At 40.7% G+C, this 16,551-nt stretch overlaps 1 protein-coding gene across 1 annotated transcript in view; it reads left to right on the forward strand.

The window, feature by feature from the left end:
• The window catches only part of CDCP1 (CUB domain containing protein 1), a 111,355-nt gene that overhangs the window by 83,943 nt on the left and 10,861 nt on the right, over positions 1–16,551 (forward strand). The window contains exon 8 of the mRNA XM_053714462.1: positions 14,195–14,282. Coding sequence (XP_053570437.1) covers positions 14,195–14,282 — 88 coding nt within the window. The remainder of the gene's footprint in view (positions 1–14,194; positions 14,283–16,551) is intronic.

The raw sequence follows: 16,551 nt of genomic DNA on the forward strand, positions 1-16,551 counted from the left end.
GAACATTAATCAGGAGATTGTTGTTCTTTTCTTGTGTCCTAATCCTTAGAAAGAAAGACTTCTGTTCATATTTGGACATGGTCCGTGCTTTAAAGTTTTACCTGTAGGCGACTATGGACTGTCGTCGGTCTTCTTTGTTTGTAGTTTTCTCAGGAAAACGCAAGGGACAGAAAGCTATGGCTGCTTCTCTTTCTTTTTGGCTGAAGAGTTTCTTCTGTTTTGCATATGAGTCTGCTGGACAGCAGTCTCCAGAGAGAGTTACGGCTCATTCCATGAGGGTTGTTGTTTTCTCATGGTCGTTTAAAATGAAGCTTCTGTGGAACAGATTTGCAAGGCTGCAACTTGGTTCTCTCTTCACTCTTTTTCAGTTTTACAAGTTTGACACTTTTGTCTCAGCTGAGGCAGCTTTTAGGAGAAAGGTTCTTCAAGCAGTGGTGCCTTCCGTTTCGGTTCACTGTCTTGTCCCTCCCGTATCATCTGTGTCCTCTAGTTTGGGTATTGTATCCCATAAGTAATGAAGATTATTCGTGGACTCATTGTGTCTTTAAGAAGAAAAGAAAATTTATGCTTACCTGATAAATGTATTTCTTCTTAGACACGATGTGTCCACGGCCCGCCCTGCTCTTTTAGACAGGTTATTTTTTTGTAAACTTTAGACACCTCTGCACCTTGGCTTTTCCTTTCTCTTCCTAATTACCCTGGATCAGGTGTCGATTAGTGGGCCTCTTTTTGACAGTTGAACTATACAGTAATTTCTTAAGATGCCAGCCTTCTATTTTGTGAATCCTGGAGTCTCTGAAGGTGCATTAACTTTGGTCTCCCTGGGATGTGGGGTAATCAATCAACATTCTTGAACTCCAAGTGATCCTCTATGCTATTCAGGCCGAGGCCCAGGCTCATATAGAACCCTTCATTTGGTTTACAACAGTTTCACCATAGTGGCTTATGTTATCTGGGAGAAACCATTAGTTCCTTGGCAATGAGGAAGTATCTTGCATCATGAGGTGGGCGGAGAGCCATCAGAATGGAATCTCATTCACTCATATTCCCAGAGATGCAGTCCCTAACTCCTACCTCTGTTTTGTTTTTTCAAAATTATTTTTATTAAGAGACATTCACATTGATTTAGTAGTGACAGAATAAAACAATAATTGTCAGAATGGGCGATACACAGATCACCTAAAATGGTAAATTACCAGTATGTTAATCACAAAGTGCATATCACTCTCTTATCATGTTGAAAATACAATTCTAAGACTGACAGGATTAAACAATACTTGTCAGAATGAGCAATACATGTTCCTCTTAAAAGGAGGGACTATAAGCAAGCTTGTAAGAAGGTGTATAGAGTTGTCCCTCATTTTTAAAGTTTGCAACATACATAAAAAAGTGATTTTCTTTAAAACACATGAGATCTAAACAAGATCAATTTAACTGATCCATGAAATCGGCTCAAAATAAACGACTAATAGCTTGTATGGGACAATAACAAATAGAAAAAAAAACCTTGCATACTAATATTTCTGGCTGATTTGAAATAAATGCATGGTGGACATTTTCCTTTAAATGTGCCATTACTATCAGGAGAAAAAGCATTTCTGGAATTGCCCAAAATACCAATACAAATAAGATGATTGAGATAGTAGCCTTATCAAACATAATTGGTGACAGGGTACTGTTGATAACAGACTATTCTAAATAAAAGAGACAGGACTTACAAACAAGACTTACAAACAATGTGTAGGCTATCCCCCGCATATGTCTAATCTATTGGATAGTCAAAGCTTGTAGCTCCAGTTGTGAGAAAATGACCTTCATTAAAACCGAAGGGACATTTATGAATGGGCATAATTTGACTAAATATGTTTTTTTTTGTCCCCAATACTGGAATAAGGCACACTTGAATAAGGATATAAACTGCCCTATACTGTAGTAGAAACCCACTACTTTAGAGATATTGTTCCTGATTAGTGCACACACCCTTGCCTATTAATATGTTACACTTAGTATATTATATTATAATTTATTATGGTTTAGTATTTTGCAGAGCAAATCAATATTTTGTGTCTATGAAAAAGACATATTATTATCTCAGAATTGCAAAACTACAAACTTAAAACAACAATTAACTTTATGAAGCTGCAACGTTTTAAACCAGGTATAGAATGTCAATGACACAAGTTCACATCAAGGTAAGCAATGAAACATAAGTGGATTTAGACTCATAGATCACTGTGTGACACATCAAATCCTAAAAGGTGTGAGTCACACTGATGCATTACAGTCAGAACATATGCAATCCATGTATGAATCAAGTGACAAAGTCTTGGGACTACTGAATCAGCATTGGTGCCTTTTTGTAGATCCAGCAGAGTAAAAAGTGTAAGTAGCCAAACATTAAAAGTAGACAATGTTAAATAGGACAAATGCATAATCATAAATGTAGCATGATAAAGTATATTCACAACCAGGGAACAAATAAAGAGTTCAATTTGACATTTGCTTGACCAGCTTGGTAGCAGACACTGCAGAACACATTGCAGGGATACAGTTGTAGGGCCAAAGCTTGCTCCAGGATATTTCTCCTGCGTATATGTAGAGCTTGTAAGTGATCTGTGAGTAAAGAGTGTGCGTCAAAGCTGTGCAGCAATATTCTGATAGTTTAGAGAGATCATCTAGTGATTCCAATCCCTCCCTGATGCAGCAGATTTTGTATGGACACTTCTAGCTTATTGAAAGCCAGTATTAGCTGAGCCTTTAGAGCTAAGATTGCATCCTCAGTGAAATTTCCTAGCTCTGCATGTAGGGTGCTCCATGTTGTCGCACTGTTACAGAAAAGTTGGAACAAACTAAATACATCAAGGTAGACCACTGGCTCCCCACAAAACCAGGTGGTTTATCCAAGTTCACTTCTCAGTGGCCAAGTAATGTTAAGACTTGATCCTAAAAAGTTCCCATGCAGCTTAGGCCACATTCCGCAAGATAATGCAGATCTTGTACAGAGCTTCATTAGTTTATGGCCATCTTAAACCTGCCTTTTGGAAGTCCTACCATCAGGAGGATTTTATTATATTTTAAGGTACTGGGGGCAGCCAGACATAGATCTGATGGTTCACATTTAAATCACAAGATTTATCATTATTGGGTGGGATCCCAAAATCCTTAGGCGATTCTGATGCTGTTATACATATTCTCTCCTTTGATGCTACTTCCCAGATTGATATGAGTCTTTTGGCTGGGCTTCACTGAACATGGTGTGCAGACCTATTTCAGATGACTTCTTGCCCACCATGACGTCTGCCTCTCGGGGTGACCTTTTGCCTCATCGGTCCTTTTTTTTTTTTTTTTTTTTTTTGGTGTTTATTACATTTTCAAAAAATGAGAATAAACATTACAGATGAGTAGACCTCACAGGTTCAAATAGTTTAGGTAACATTTTATAATTCATGTTCTGAGCCTATGTCTATTGCCCAGAAATGGTGTAGAATAAGTCTCTGGTTGTAAAGTTTGTCTCCATTTGTTAAATGCTTGAGGCTGAACTTCCCGCTAACAATCAACATATAAGACCATATCAATGTTACTTATATAAGAATTAATGTTGAGAGGTTAGCAAAAAAAACAAGACAACAAAAACATCAAAACATACATATATAAAGATATCAAAAAACAAAAATTACAGAACTGAAAATCATAAATTCCAAGGATTAGGGATGGGAATGAGCCATGTGGTCCCAGCAACATCTTCCTGTAGTTACTTTATTCAACATTTTCTTTATTATATGGTGTAATTACACATACAACTCATCTAACTCTTCAACCAAGATCTAGGTAGCATATAAATATTGCTCCCAAAGGAAGAGCATCTCATAGTAGAAAGACATTTGATTTGTTTTAAGATAGTGAAGTCTTTCTAGGATTATTTTGTTTTTTACTAATGCTAACCATTCAGCTAAGGATGGGATATGAGTGGACTTCCAATTCAAGGGAATGAGGCATTTAGCTGCGTTAATCATTATCTGATAAAGGCATCTTCTAATTTTACAAGGTGTGTCTATGTTTGCATTGAACAGGATGTTTTCTTCAGTGATGTCTAGGTGGAGACCAACTACTTTGCATGCTTGATTGTGGATCTCGTCCCAGAAGGGACATAGCATTTCACATCCCCACCAGATATGCCACATAGTGCCCTCCTGATTACACCCCCGCCAGAATTTGCAATTGGCATTAGGAAACATGTGTTTTAATTTATTTGGGGTTAAATACCATCTAGTAAGGATTTTAGTATTAATCTCTAAGGCTGCTGCCGAATGGGCTGATTTAGATGTTGTTTTAAACCAGTTTGACCAAAGTTTTGGAGAAATTGGTCTGTTCATTTCTTTTTCCCATTTTAAAGTATAGCTGGGGAGTGGGGGTAGACAGGACCGGAGGACACTACCATACATTAGTGAGACCACCTTTTTCAGCTGGTTTTGCATATTACATAGATACTCAAATGGGGTTAACTGTTGCAGCATATCTGACTGTCATTTGTGAGTATGTAAATAATGCCTGACCTGATGGTATAGCAGCCAAGAGTCAAAAAAGGTTAGTCCCTTATCAATTAGTGTCTGCCTCTTGATCAAATTCCCTTTCTCTACTAACTCATGTATAGGAAGATAGTCTGACAGGCTTGGAGATTGCTGAGTCTGTCTTGATTTACCTTGAATCTCAGGTGGTAGTTCTTTGTTCAAAAGGAGGGTAGTTAGGGGGGAATAAGGCGTGGAGATCAAGGGGTATTTGTCACGCATTTTGATCCAGTCTAACCAGACTGTCTTGATGCTCGGGTATGGGTCAAGTAAAGCCCTATTTAAATGTTGGGGAGACCAGCATAACCTCCCGATATGGGTGGCATGTAACAATTGTGCTTCCAGATGGATGTTTCTTTTATAGAAATCCTGACCCTGTCTACACCACTCTATAACTTTATTCAGCGATATTGCCCATTTATAGGCCTGTAGATTGGGAACACCCAGGCCTCCTTCTTCCCTTCTTGAATATAAAGTGCTCTTTTGCAAGTCTGGGTGGTTTACGGTGCCAGATATATATATTTATAACAGTCTGCAACTTGCCTACATCTACATCGGACCCTGGAATTGGGATTGCCTGCATTACATATAGGGCTTTGGGCAAAAGCATCATTTTGACTGCCGCTATTCTACCTAGCCATGAAATATGTTTGGGGAGCCATGAGGAAGTTAGTGTAGAATTCCTCCTGCAGACGACCGTAATTTAGTTTATGTAGTTTTTCTATATTAGAGGTGATAAAGATTCCTAAATATTTCAGTGCTTTTTCTTGAATTTTGAAAGGGAATTTTTGTTCAATCATGGCGAGATCCGCTTCTACTAGGTTAATTTGGTAGATTTCGGATTTTAGATAATTCACTGAGAAGTTTGATACTGCCCCATATCTCTCCAACTCATTTTGAACAGCTGGCATAGAGGATAATGGAGATATCAAGGTCATCAAGACATCATCTGCAAACATTGCTAATTTGTATACCTGGTCTGTTATGTTGATCCCCTCTATTTGCGGATTGTAGCGTATTTTTATAGCTAGGGGTTCTAGAGATGGAATGAACAAGAGCGGAGAGAGGGGGCAGCCCTGCCTAGTGCCGTTACATATTTCAAAGGGTTCTGAGAGAATGTGCGGTGGAGTTAGAATATAAAGCCCAGATTTGATCAATGAGTTTTGTGGGGAAGCCGAATTTATTAAGGGTAGTTTTGAAGAAATATTGAATCGATCAAACACTTTTTCTGCATCGGTTGAGAGATATACGGTATATAGAGAATTTTAGAATTTTTAATATGATCTAGGAGGTTGAGTACTTTATTTATATTGTCCTTAGCCTCTCCATTCGGGACAAACCTAACCTGGTCGTAGTGAATCAGGTTCGGTAAAAATTTGTTTATTCTATTAGCCAGAATCTTTGCATAAAGCTGCATCTACATTAAGCAGAGATATGAGTCTGAAATTTGCTGGTTTCTCTGGGGGTTTGCCTGGCTTTGGGAGGACTGAAATGTGCGCCTGGAGCATTGTATCTGGGAATAAATTTATGCCTGACGTGTAGTTGAATAAAGTTAATAAATGAGGGGTTAATTGGGTTGCAAATGTTTTATAATATTGATTCGAAAATCCGTCTGGGCCAGGGGCTTTATCAGGTTTCAAATCCTTAATGGTGTTTATTATTTCAGCACTTGTAATAGGGGATTCCAGGCTCTCAGCCTCTTCTGGTGTTAATTTGGGTAGAGGAATATCGTTTAGATATGACTCACAGTTCAATTTATGTCTGGTGGGTGATCTCTTAGGAAAGAGATTATATAACTTATGGTAGAAGGAGTGAAAAAGATTTGCCTATCTACTGCGTGTCTTCTATCTGTTTCCCTTGGTCAAGTGTGAGTGCATGTATGTAAGTTTTTAGTTTCTGTTTTTTTAAAGACCTGGCAAGCATCTTCCCCGCTTTGTTTCCCTCTCCATAATATTTCTGTTTTAGAAATAGCTGGTGTTTTTGGGTTTCAATTTGAAGGTGTGAGTTTAATTTAAAGAAACAATCAACAGCGCAAAAAGACCTCAAGGATACACACGTTTGAAGTAACCCCAATGCTCTGATGCTTTGCAAATTCCAATTTCCACTATTAAGTCTAAAAAGACCACTTACACACCACACTTCATATTCATAAGTGTAGCATGGACCCATACAGTGATATAAGATAAATATCGCAACCAAACTCTAGAACAACATATATCAGCACAATATTTTCGGCACTTTCAAGTAACAGATTCAGTCCCGTATACAATAACAAACTAGCAGAAAGTGTAATGATGAAGTTCGGAAGTGAAAAATAGCACTTGTATAGTGTATTTTATATTTGTATACTACACTTATCTTAACACAGTCCTGCAGGTGTCCATAAAGTTCTGATAGAATAACGTCGACTTTGAACAAACTCTAGCTGTAGTGTGGCTTGTCTGAATCGAATCCGGAGCGGCTGATTGTTCACGGGGCTCCAGCTGTGTGTGTCCCGAGGAGGCAAGCTGTATAAAGGGGGAAGAGAAGAAACACAGCGCATCCGCGATTCACAGCAGCGTTTATTCAGAAGACAAATGACAAATAAAAAGACACACTTACAAGATTGTACTGAATAAGATGCACGTAGCCCACTGGCTTGATGGTAATGCCTGTTAGCCAGTTACAGAGTTACATTCAATGTTTGTATATCCCTTGAAAAAGTCTGACTGTGAGCAGAGGAAACGCGTAGGGGTGCCAAGTACCTACAGGACTGTTTCTAATAGTGAGAAGGCTGTCACTTCATAGCCGCAGAAGGGGAGTGATTCCAGGTGCCTGCAGGTCGTGTGTTTTTGGGATCCCCCTCTGTAATTGCTAACAGGCAATTACCATCAAGCCAGTGGGCTACGTGCAATCTTATTCACTACAATCTTGTAGTGTGTCTTTTTATTTGTCATTTGTCTTCTGAATAACCGCTGCTGTGAATCGCGGATGCGCTGTGTTTCTTCTCTTCCCCCTTTGTGAGTTTGATTTGCTGTGTTTGTCAGAGGGAGGGATCTGAGGGGTAAAGTTTCAGCAGAAAATCCGCTTCTATTACTTCCTTGGGCTAGAGTAGTGTATATGCTAGCAGTTTGCTTACTCGCTTACTGGCTTTCCATTTTAATGAGTTCTCCTCGGATATAAGACTTTGTGGGTTTTCCCAGATCGTGGTCGTTTTTCATGTCGGGGAGTGTTGTTTATAATGAAGTAAGTGTCTAGTTGTGTAGAGAGTTTTTCTACCAGTACTGGTTCTCTAGTAGTAAGGAATCTTCCAAGCCTCCACATAAAAGGCTTTTAATGGGATCCGAGGGCCAATGCATTATACATTCTACCATAGAGTGGTCGGACCCATGAGGTATGCTTAATGTTAACTTGCTTTATTAGTGATATGGGCCAAGTGATCTACTAGGACATAATCTAATCTGGAGTAACTCATTTGTGGATTGGAGAAAAGGGTATATTCCCTGTTATTGGGGTGAGTATATCTCCCACGCATCGTGGAGTGTAAGGGGTTTTAACATTTTCCAGATATTCGAAGGGCTTTTTGGTTTAAGCGGATGAGAGGGTTCGAACTATCTACCCTCAGGGACTAGGGCAATATTCAAGTTCCTATATCCATGATTTTGTTAGTGATACAGGAGATAAAAGCTTCTTGGCCTATGTTTGGACGGCATAAACATGTATTAAAGTTATCAGTTTCCAAACAGCAATCATGTGAATCCTAAATATCTTCCCTCTCTGTCCCTGTCCAAATGAATAAGTTTGAAAGATAAAGATTTGTTGTGTCAAAATACTAACTCCATTTGTTTTTTGGTTTCTATGTTGTGGGTAATGGGTGGAATAGTATTTTGGTTTCTTATGTGCTTTAAAATGGGTTTCTTGTAGCATTAAATATCTTTCCTCCATTCCTCCGGAGGTCCTGATACCCAGAGCTCTTTTATTGGGACAGTTAAATCCCTTCAACATTTTGGGTGATTATGTGGATGCTTTGAGGGGGTGAAGGAAGTCATCCTAGTTGTGTGTGGGCGAGTTAAATATGTAATACAAGCATTAACATATGTATGAGCAATACTACAGGGATTTCTAACTTAAGAACTATCCTTCTGGAAACAAAAAACAAAATCAGAGAAAATCAACAAAAATTTTTCAAAACTTGAGGTACACTACTGGTGTACGCAATTAACACATAGTAGAACAATTCGAAAGTAGGGGAAATATCCCCCTTTGGGCAATTTTAATTGGCCTAGGCGTAAATAGCTCTAAATAGAGCGGGGTAACAACAGTTGAGAATCAGAATTGGCCCTATCAGGGACTCCAAAAGAAAACCATGAATATAAGACATATATGGTAAATGAACACTGATAAACATACATCAAAGTCCTATTAAAATTAAAGAGAGAAACAAGATCCTAAACTTGAATTCGATATTTGTACCTGAACCCTTACAGGGTATATTACCGTCCCTCAGGTACAGCGCGTTGTTTTTCTTTTAGTCCCCTTGTGCAGGCTTCCTTGCAGGTGCCCTTTGACACTCGGCACCCTTTGAGGGTGAGGTGGTGGAAGAATTCTTTCTCTAGGAGGCTATGCTGTATAAGGTCTTGTGTGGTGGGCGTATTATCTCCAGGTCCTTGCAGATTCTTCCAAAGTCTTCTGGTGTGTTACAAACCCATCTTCTTCCCTTCCACAGAACCTGCAGGGTGAAGGGATGCCCCCCACCTATATGGATATTGTGTTGTCGCAGCTTGGTTGTCAGCGGGGCCGGAAATCCCTTCTTTTCTGCAGGGTCCTCGGGGTTAGGTCCTCAAAAAGTTGTAAGGTGTCAGCCTAAAAGAGTGGATGTTTTTCCTGTGCTTTCTTCATAATGTTCTCTTTGATTGGGGTAACTGGTCACCCTTACTATAATGTCCCTTGGCGGCTGATGATCTAGAGGTTTTGCCTCGAAGCGCCCTATGGAATCTGTCTAAGGCAATAGTTACCTCTGCATCCTCGTCTGTCAAGTAGGAAAAGAGGCCCTGCAGGTAATCTTCCAGGGCATCAGGAGCAATGGCCCTCAGGGGACTCCTCTTATCCTGATGTTGTTACGGCAGCTTCTAATATTCCAAGTCATCCGATTTTATTCTCCAGCTGCAGAATAGTCTCCTTGTTGTGACATCTGTGTCTGAAAGGAGGTGAAATTAGCATTGAGTATGTCTGAATCTCCTTCTAACTTTTCAACCCTTTTGGCCTACTTTTGGCCCACTTCTGCAAGTTCCTTTTTTAATTTCTGAGATTTCTTCTCTGATGCACGTTTAACCTGATAGACAAGATCAGAGAAGTCTTTTTTTTTAGAAGGTAGGGATTTTAGGAGCGCTCTGGGTACAGATATTGCTGTTTCCATCAGTATCATCTTCTGACTCTGAAGATGGTGAGGAGTCCCTGTTTTGGTAATCGCAGGTTTTATTTTGTGCCTTTAGGGGTGCTTCTATATGTTTAAAAGATTCATTCAACGTAGGTGTAGAGGGAGGTTGCTTTTGGCTTGTTTGTCCATTTTGTTTATTTTTTGGGAGACATATTTCTAGATGTTGTCCAGATATATATTGAAAGATATTGACACAGTTATGTCAGTGCGCCTGCCTCCCGGCAAGATGTGATGGGTTCCCCCCTGTGCAGTCTGTTATAAAAAAAACAAGTAGACTCCGTGGTTGTTGCTGTATTGGTCTATTTCAGACATGCTTTTCAATTAAGTATATGGAGTGGACCTCAAAGATTGAGATCGTAGATACAATAAACCGGACCCTTTAATCCCCTCTGTCGAAAAAGTAATGTAAAAAGGGATATGCTTTTGTCCCTCGGCAGACGCGATTGTAAGCTGGGTCCCCAATGTATTTTATGTTCTATGTAGGCGAATGGCGTAGCTGTTTCTTTTAAAATGCCAGTGTTGTGCAGTGTCGGCTTATTGGGAGCCTCCCGACAGCGCCAACTTTATGATATATCCTTAACATTAGACCCGTTGACGTGTCCTTGACCACTTTGTTATATTTAGGAGTGTCAGCATGAATAAAACTATGTAGCCATTTTTTCTACATGTGATATGCCGCTATTCCCATGTTCATGAAAATAAACTGTCTTGTGCCCTTTATTACCTGGCTTTGCATAGCAGCTTCATTCGATCCATGGCAACAGCAAATTTTAGCTTGTGGGAGTATCCCTCTTTAATACGGGCTTCATGCTCCGGCTCTGCTTACAGTCCACCCACGTGGCGCACTACCCCCCCGTTTCTTTGGAATCTCTGTGAATGCCGGGTCTCAAGATTTACAGGATGGAAATCTCCCTGCTGGTCACTGTCACTATGTCCCACTGCTGCCAGCACTGAAAATCAATGATTTTGTGGTGCCATAGGTGCTCTGAAATGTATGTTTTGAACGTTAGGGTTCCAGGAGCTCACTTGCGTGCAGCCTTCTCCATTGAGTGCTGGCTCCGCCCCCTCATTGGTCTTTTTTTTCCACCAAAATCTAGGGACCTTAGCTTTGACTGGCTGGTAATCGACTGCAAGATTTTGGTCAATAGGTGTCTGGGTATGCATTTAAAGGATATAAACACATACAGTACTTCTATCCCTATTTCCTAACTGGTTACATGTAAAATATATAATAAGGGATGTGTCCCATAGACACAATTCATAAATGTTTCATGTCCCTTATTAACTATAACTAGTCCTAACGCCCGTGCACACGGGCCAATTTTTTTTTACCGTGGGTCCCACTCCCTTGCCCTCTCTCCCCCCTTTTGCTCTCTCCCCCCCTTTTTTGCTCTCTGTCCCCTCTCTTTCGGCTCTCTCTCTCTCCCCCTCTCTCTCTCCCCCCTCTCTCTCTCCCCCCCTCTCTTTCTATCTCTCTCCCCTCTCTCTCTCTCTCCCCCCTCTCTCCCCCCTCTCTCTCTCCTCTCTCTCTCCCCTCTCTTTTGCTCTCTCTCTCCCCCCTTTCTTTTGCTCTCCCCCCCCTTTTGCTCTCTCTCCCCCCTTTTGCTCTCTCTCCCCCCCTTTTGCTCTCTCTCCCCTCTCTTTTGCTCTCTCTCCCCCTCTCTTTTGCTCTCCCCCCCTTTTGATCTCTCTCTCTCTCCCCCCTTTTGACCTCTGTCTCCCCCTTTATTGCTCTCTCTCTCCCCCTCTTTTGCTCTCTCTCTCCCCTCTTTTGCTCTCTCTCTCCCTCTCTTGCTCGCTCTCTCTTGCTCTCTCTCTCTCCCATCTCTTGCTCTCTCTCTCTCCCCATCTTGCTCTCTCTCTCCCTCTTTTGCTCTCTCTCTCCCTCTTTTGCTCTCTCTCTCCCTCTTTTGCTCTCTCTCTCCCTCTTTTGCTCTCTCTCTCCCTCTTTTGCTCTCTCTCTCTCCTCTTTTGCTCTCTCTCTTTCCCTCTTTTGCTCTCTCTCTTTCCCTCTTTTGCTCTCTCTCTTTCCCTCTTTTGCTCTCTCTCTTTCCCTCTTTTGCTCTCTCTCTTTCCCTCTTTTGCTCTCTCTCTCCTCTTTTGCTTGCTCTCTCTCTCTCCCTCTTTTGCTCTCTCTCTCTCTCTCTCTCTCTCTCTTTTGCTCTCTCCCTCTTTTGCTCTCTCTCCCTCTTTTGCTCTCTCTCCCTCTTTTGCTCTCTCTTCCTCTTTTGCTCTCTCTTCCTCTTTTGCTCTCTCTTCCTCTTTTGCTCTCTCTCCCTCTTTTGCTCTCTCTCTCCCCCTCTTTTGCTCTCTCTCTCTCCCCCTCTTTTGCTCTCTCTCTCCCCTCTTTTGCTCTCTCTCCCCCTCTTTTGCTCTCTTCTCCCCCTCTTTTGCTCTCTCTCTCCCCTCCCCCTCTTTTGCTCTCTCTCTCCCCCTCTTTTGCTCTCTCTCTCCCCCTCTTTTGCTAGCTCTCTCCCCCTCTTTTGCTCGCTCTCTCCCCCTCTTTTGCTCGCTCTCTCCCCTCTTTTGCTCTCTCTCTCCCCCTCTTTTGCTCTCACCCCCTCTTTTGCGCTCTCTCACCCCCTCTTTTGCTCTCTCTCTCCCCCTCTCTTTTGCTCTCTCTTCCCCCTCTTTTGCTCTCTCTCTCCCCCTCTCTTTTGCTCTCTCTCTCCCCCCCTCTTTTGCTCTCTCCCCTCTCTTTCGCTCTCGCTCTCCCCCTCTCTCTCCACCTCTCTCTCTCTCTCCCCTCTCTCTTCCCCCTCTTTCCCTCTTTTGCTCTCTCTCTCCCTCTTTTGCTCACTCTCTCTCTCCCTCTTTTGCTCTCTCTCTCCCTCTTTTGCTCTCTCTCCCTCTTTTGCTCTCTCTCCCTCTTTTGCTCTCTCTCCCTCTTTTGCTCTCTCTCTCCCCTCTCCTTTGCTCTCTCTCTCCCCTCTCTTTTGCTCTCTCTCCCCCTTTATTGCTCTCTCTCTCCCCTCTTTTGCCCTCTCTCCTCTCCCCTCTTTTGCTCCTCTCTCTCCCTTTCTTGCTCGCTCTCTCTTGCTCTCTCTCCTCTCTCCCCATCTCTTCTCTCTCTCCTCCCTCCTTTTGCTCTCTCTCTCCCTCTTTTGCTCTCTCTCTCCCTCTTTTGCTCACTCTCTCTCTATCCCCACTTTTGCTCTCTCTATCCTCTTTTTGCTCTCTCTCTCCCTCTTTTGCCTCTCTCTATCCTCTTTTGCTCCTCTCTCTCCCTCTTTTGCTCTCTCCTCTCTCTTTTGCTCTCTCTCCCTCTTTTGCTCTCCTCTCCCTCTTTTGCTCTCTCTCCTCTTTTGCTCCTCTCTCCCTCTTTTGCTCTCTCTCCCTCTTTTGCTCTCTCTCTCTCCCTCTTTTGCTCTCTCCTCTCTCTCTTCTCTCTTTTTTGCTCTCTCTCTCTCCCTCTTTTGCTCTCTCTCTCCCTCTTTTGCTCTCTCTCTCCCTCTTTTGCTCTCTCTCTCTCCCTCTTTTGCTCTCTCTTCCCCCTCTTTTGCTCGCTCTCTCTCCCCATCTTTTGCTCGCTCTCTCCCCTCTTTTGCTCGCTCCTCTCCCCCTCTTTTGCTCCGCTCTCTCCTCCCTCTTTTGGCTCAGCTCCTCTTCCCCCTCTTTTGCGCTCTCTCACCCCCTCTTTTGCGCTCTCTCACCCCCTCTTTTGCGCTCACTCACCCCCTCTTTTTGCTCTCTCTCTCCCCCCCTCTCTTTTGCTCTCTCTCTCCCCTCTTTTGCTCTCTCTCTCCCCCTCTCTTTTGCTCTCTCTCTCTCCCTCTCTTTTGCGCTCTCTCTCTCCTCTCTTTTGCTCTCTCTCCCCTCTGTTTTGCGCTCTCTAACTTGACCATGCCCCCACCACGGCCACTGCCGTTGGCCACGCCCCCATCACGCGCGCCTTCGGTCCGGCGCACGACCCCTCTTCATGCCCGCCCGACCACGCCCCCATCACGGCACACAAAATGATTTAAATATGCAAGTAGTTAATGCTGTTTAAACTGATGTTCAAAATAACAGGAAATCCACAATTAATATCACAGATCTTTTTCCATTTACACATAGATCAGTGTATACCCATTTATTTATATTTTTGTTATACATTAGAGTCAATAACAGTTCAGCATTAGTCCTGTACTGACTGTGCATATTGATGTACATAATATACAATTTTTTGTTTTTCATTTTCTTGTGTAGTAACTGCTACTTTTCTTATTTACAGATCTTACAATTATTGTGGTTGCTGCATGTGTGGCAGCAGTCAGTATTGTTTTGATTATTGGAGTCACCATTTGCTGTGTTAAGAAAAAGTAAGTGCTATATTCTAATACCTTGGTTTACTTATTATCATTTAATATGTAAAGCGCCATCATTTTCCATTGCACTGAATACATAAGCAAAGCGAACACAACAAACTAGTTGCTCAATCCAGATACAGGAAATTATAAAGGGTCATTAAAATTCTAACGCAAAAACATGTTCATATTTGTTAGAGAATGTATGTTGTGCATTAGTGAGCCTAGGCAACTGTATTTAACCCCCTCCAAACACATTGTTATAGTCAGTAACAGACCTACTCAACAGAGGGATCTGGTGCAAAATTTTCTGTGCGCCCCAAAGGTACCTCAGTAGTAGGAATGGGCGAATATGGTGAAAGTCTAATTCCTTTGGAAGAACGAATAGTCCTGTGGACATTCGTTTTGGACAATAGAATGTTGATAAGAAATAAAATCCATTCAATTTCGGTAATCGAATGCTATTTCCGGTTTTCGATTGTTACTTTCGTTTTCAAATGTTCATAATTAGAATAAATATCTACATTCGAAATTTCGAATGTAACATTCGATTTAACAAACACTATTCAAAAGTTCAATAGTTTCATTGTGGTAGGGAATTTAGTAAATTGTTACACAATAGATACAAATATATAACCCATTTTAAGACTGCATTAGAAATACTATTACAACTATATCGATTCAAATGTTTCTAATTTAAATATTGCATAATTCGAATCAAATTATTAGAATAATTAAAATTTAATTATTAGAAAAATTTAATCGAATATTACATTTAAAGGGACAGTCTACAATATAATTTTTATTCTCTGAAAAGATAGAAATTAAAATATATATTAGAGTATACATATTATATTATTAGAGTATATTAGAAATACTATTACACTAAACGAATATTAGAATGTTGTACAAACATTCGAAATTCGAAACGAATGTAGTAAAATTGGTTTCATTTTTCGAATGTTGCAAAACATTCACCCATCCCTATTCAGTAGTAAGCAATAGTAATATACATGCTGCTCTGTATAATGATTTTGAGGATAGTTAGATGGACCCGCAACCTGCATTAATAAAATACTTCCCTGCATTATGATTGTACACATTCTGCACACACCTATGTGTAGACTGTCTGCCATGCCCCCCCCAGCACTAGGGCCTGGGTGCTACTGCACCAATGGTGGTTCTGCTCCTGGTTAGATATCATATGGGAACAGGAAGTGGGCAGTTAGTCAATCACTATCAGCAGTCACTAAACCTTGCCAATCACTGGTTGTGTCCTGCTTGGAAGCTGCAAGAACTATCTTTTCTGCTGAGGCACACTTGCATCATTTCCTGGTGTAACTGATTTCAGACAGTTTTGTCTTTTTTTAATATTTGAGATTAGATGACTCAATCTATTAGTAACTAAAAAGAAAATGCACTGTCTTTAAGTTGTGAATAATCAGACAAAATCACCAGGAATCGGATGATATCAGAAATAGCCTATTCATTAATGTTTACTATGCTTTAATTAATCTTAAAGGGACACTGAACCCAATTTTTTTCTTTTGTGATTCAGATAGAGCATGCAATTTTAAGCAACTTTCTAATTTACTCATATTAGCAAATGTTCTTCATTCTCTTGGTATCTTTATTTGAAAAGCAAGAATGTAAGTTTAAATGCCGGCCCATTTTGGTGAACAACCTAGGTTGTTCTTGCTGATTGGTGGATACATTCATCCACCAATAAACAAGTGCTGTCCAAGGTTGTGAACTTTCTTTTTCAAATAAAGATAGCAAGAGAACAAAGAAAAATTGATAATAGGAGTAAATTAGAAAGTTGCTTAAAATTGCATGCTCTATCTGAATCACAAAATAAAAAAATTGGGTTCAGTGTCCCTTTAACCCCTTCAGCTGCTTTTGTTGTGTAGGACTCATTGTATTTAGACATCAATTTAAAAAAAAAAAAAAAATTCTGTGAGGTACCTACATAAATTATACCTTGTTTTCTTTCAGCATTTTTTAAAACATAACTTTAGTTTGTAAAAAGAGCATAATGTTGTACAATGTCATCCTATAAAATAATATAAATATATATCACTTTACACCATCTTACAATTGTTATATAGAAAATAAGTAGGTCTAACAAATTTCACTTATTTTTACACTCACACAGTTATACTTTTTAGTTTGACTCCTTCTAATGGGACATAAAACCCCCAAAATGTACTTTCATCATTTAGATAGAACATACAATTTTAAATAACTTTCCAATGTACTTATATAATCAAACTTGCACCATTCT

The sequence above is a fragment of the Bombina bombina genome, chromosome 5, assembly GCF_027579735.1.
Source record: "Bombina bombina isolate aBomBom1 chromosome 5, aBomBom1.pri, whole genome shotgun sequence".
NCBI lineage: Eukaryota > Metazoa > Chordata > Amphibia > Anura > Bombinatoridae > Bombina > Bombina bombina.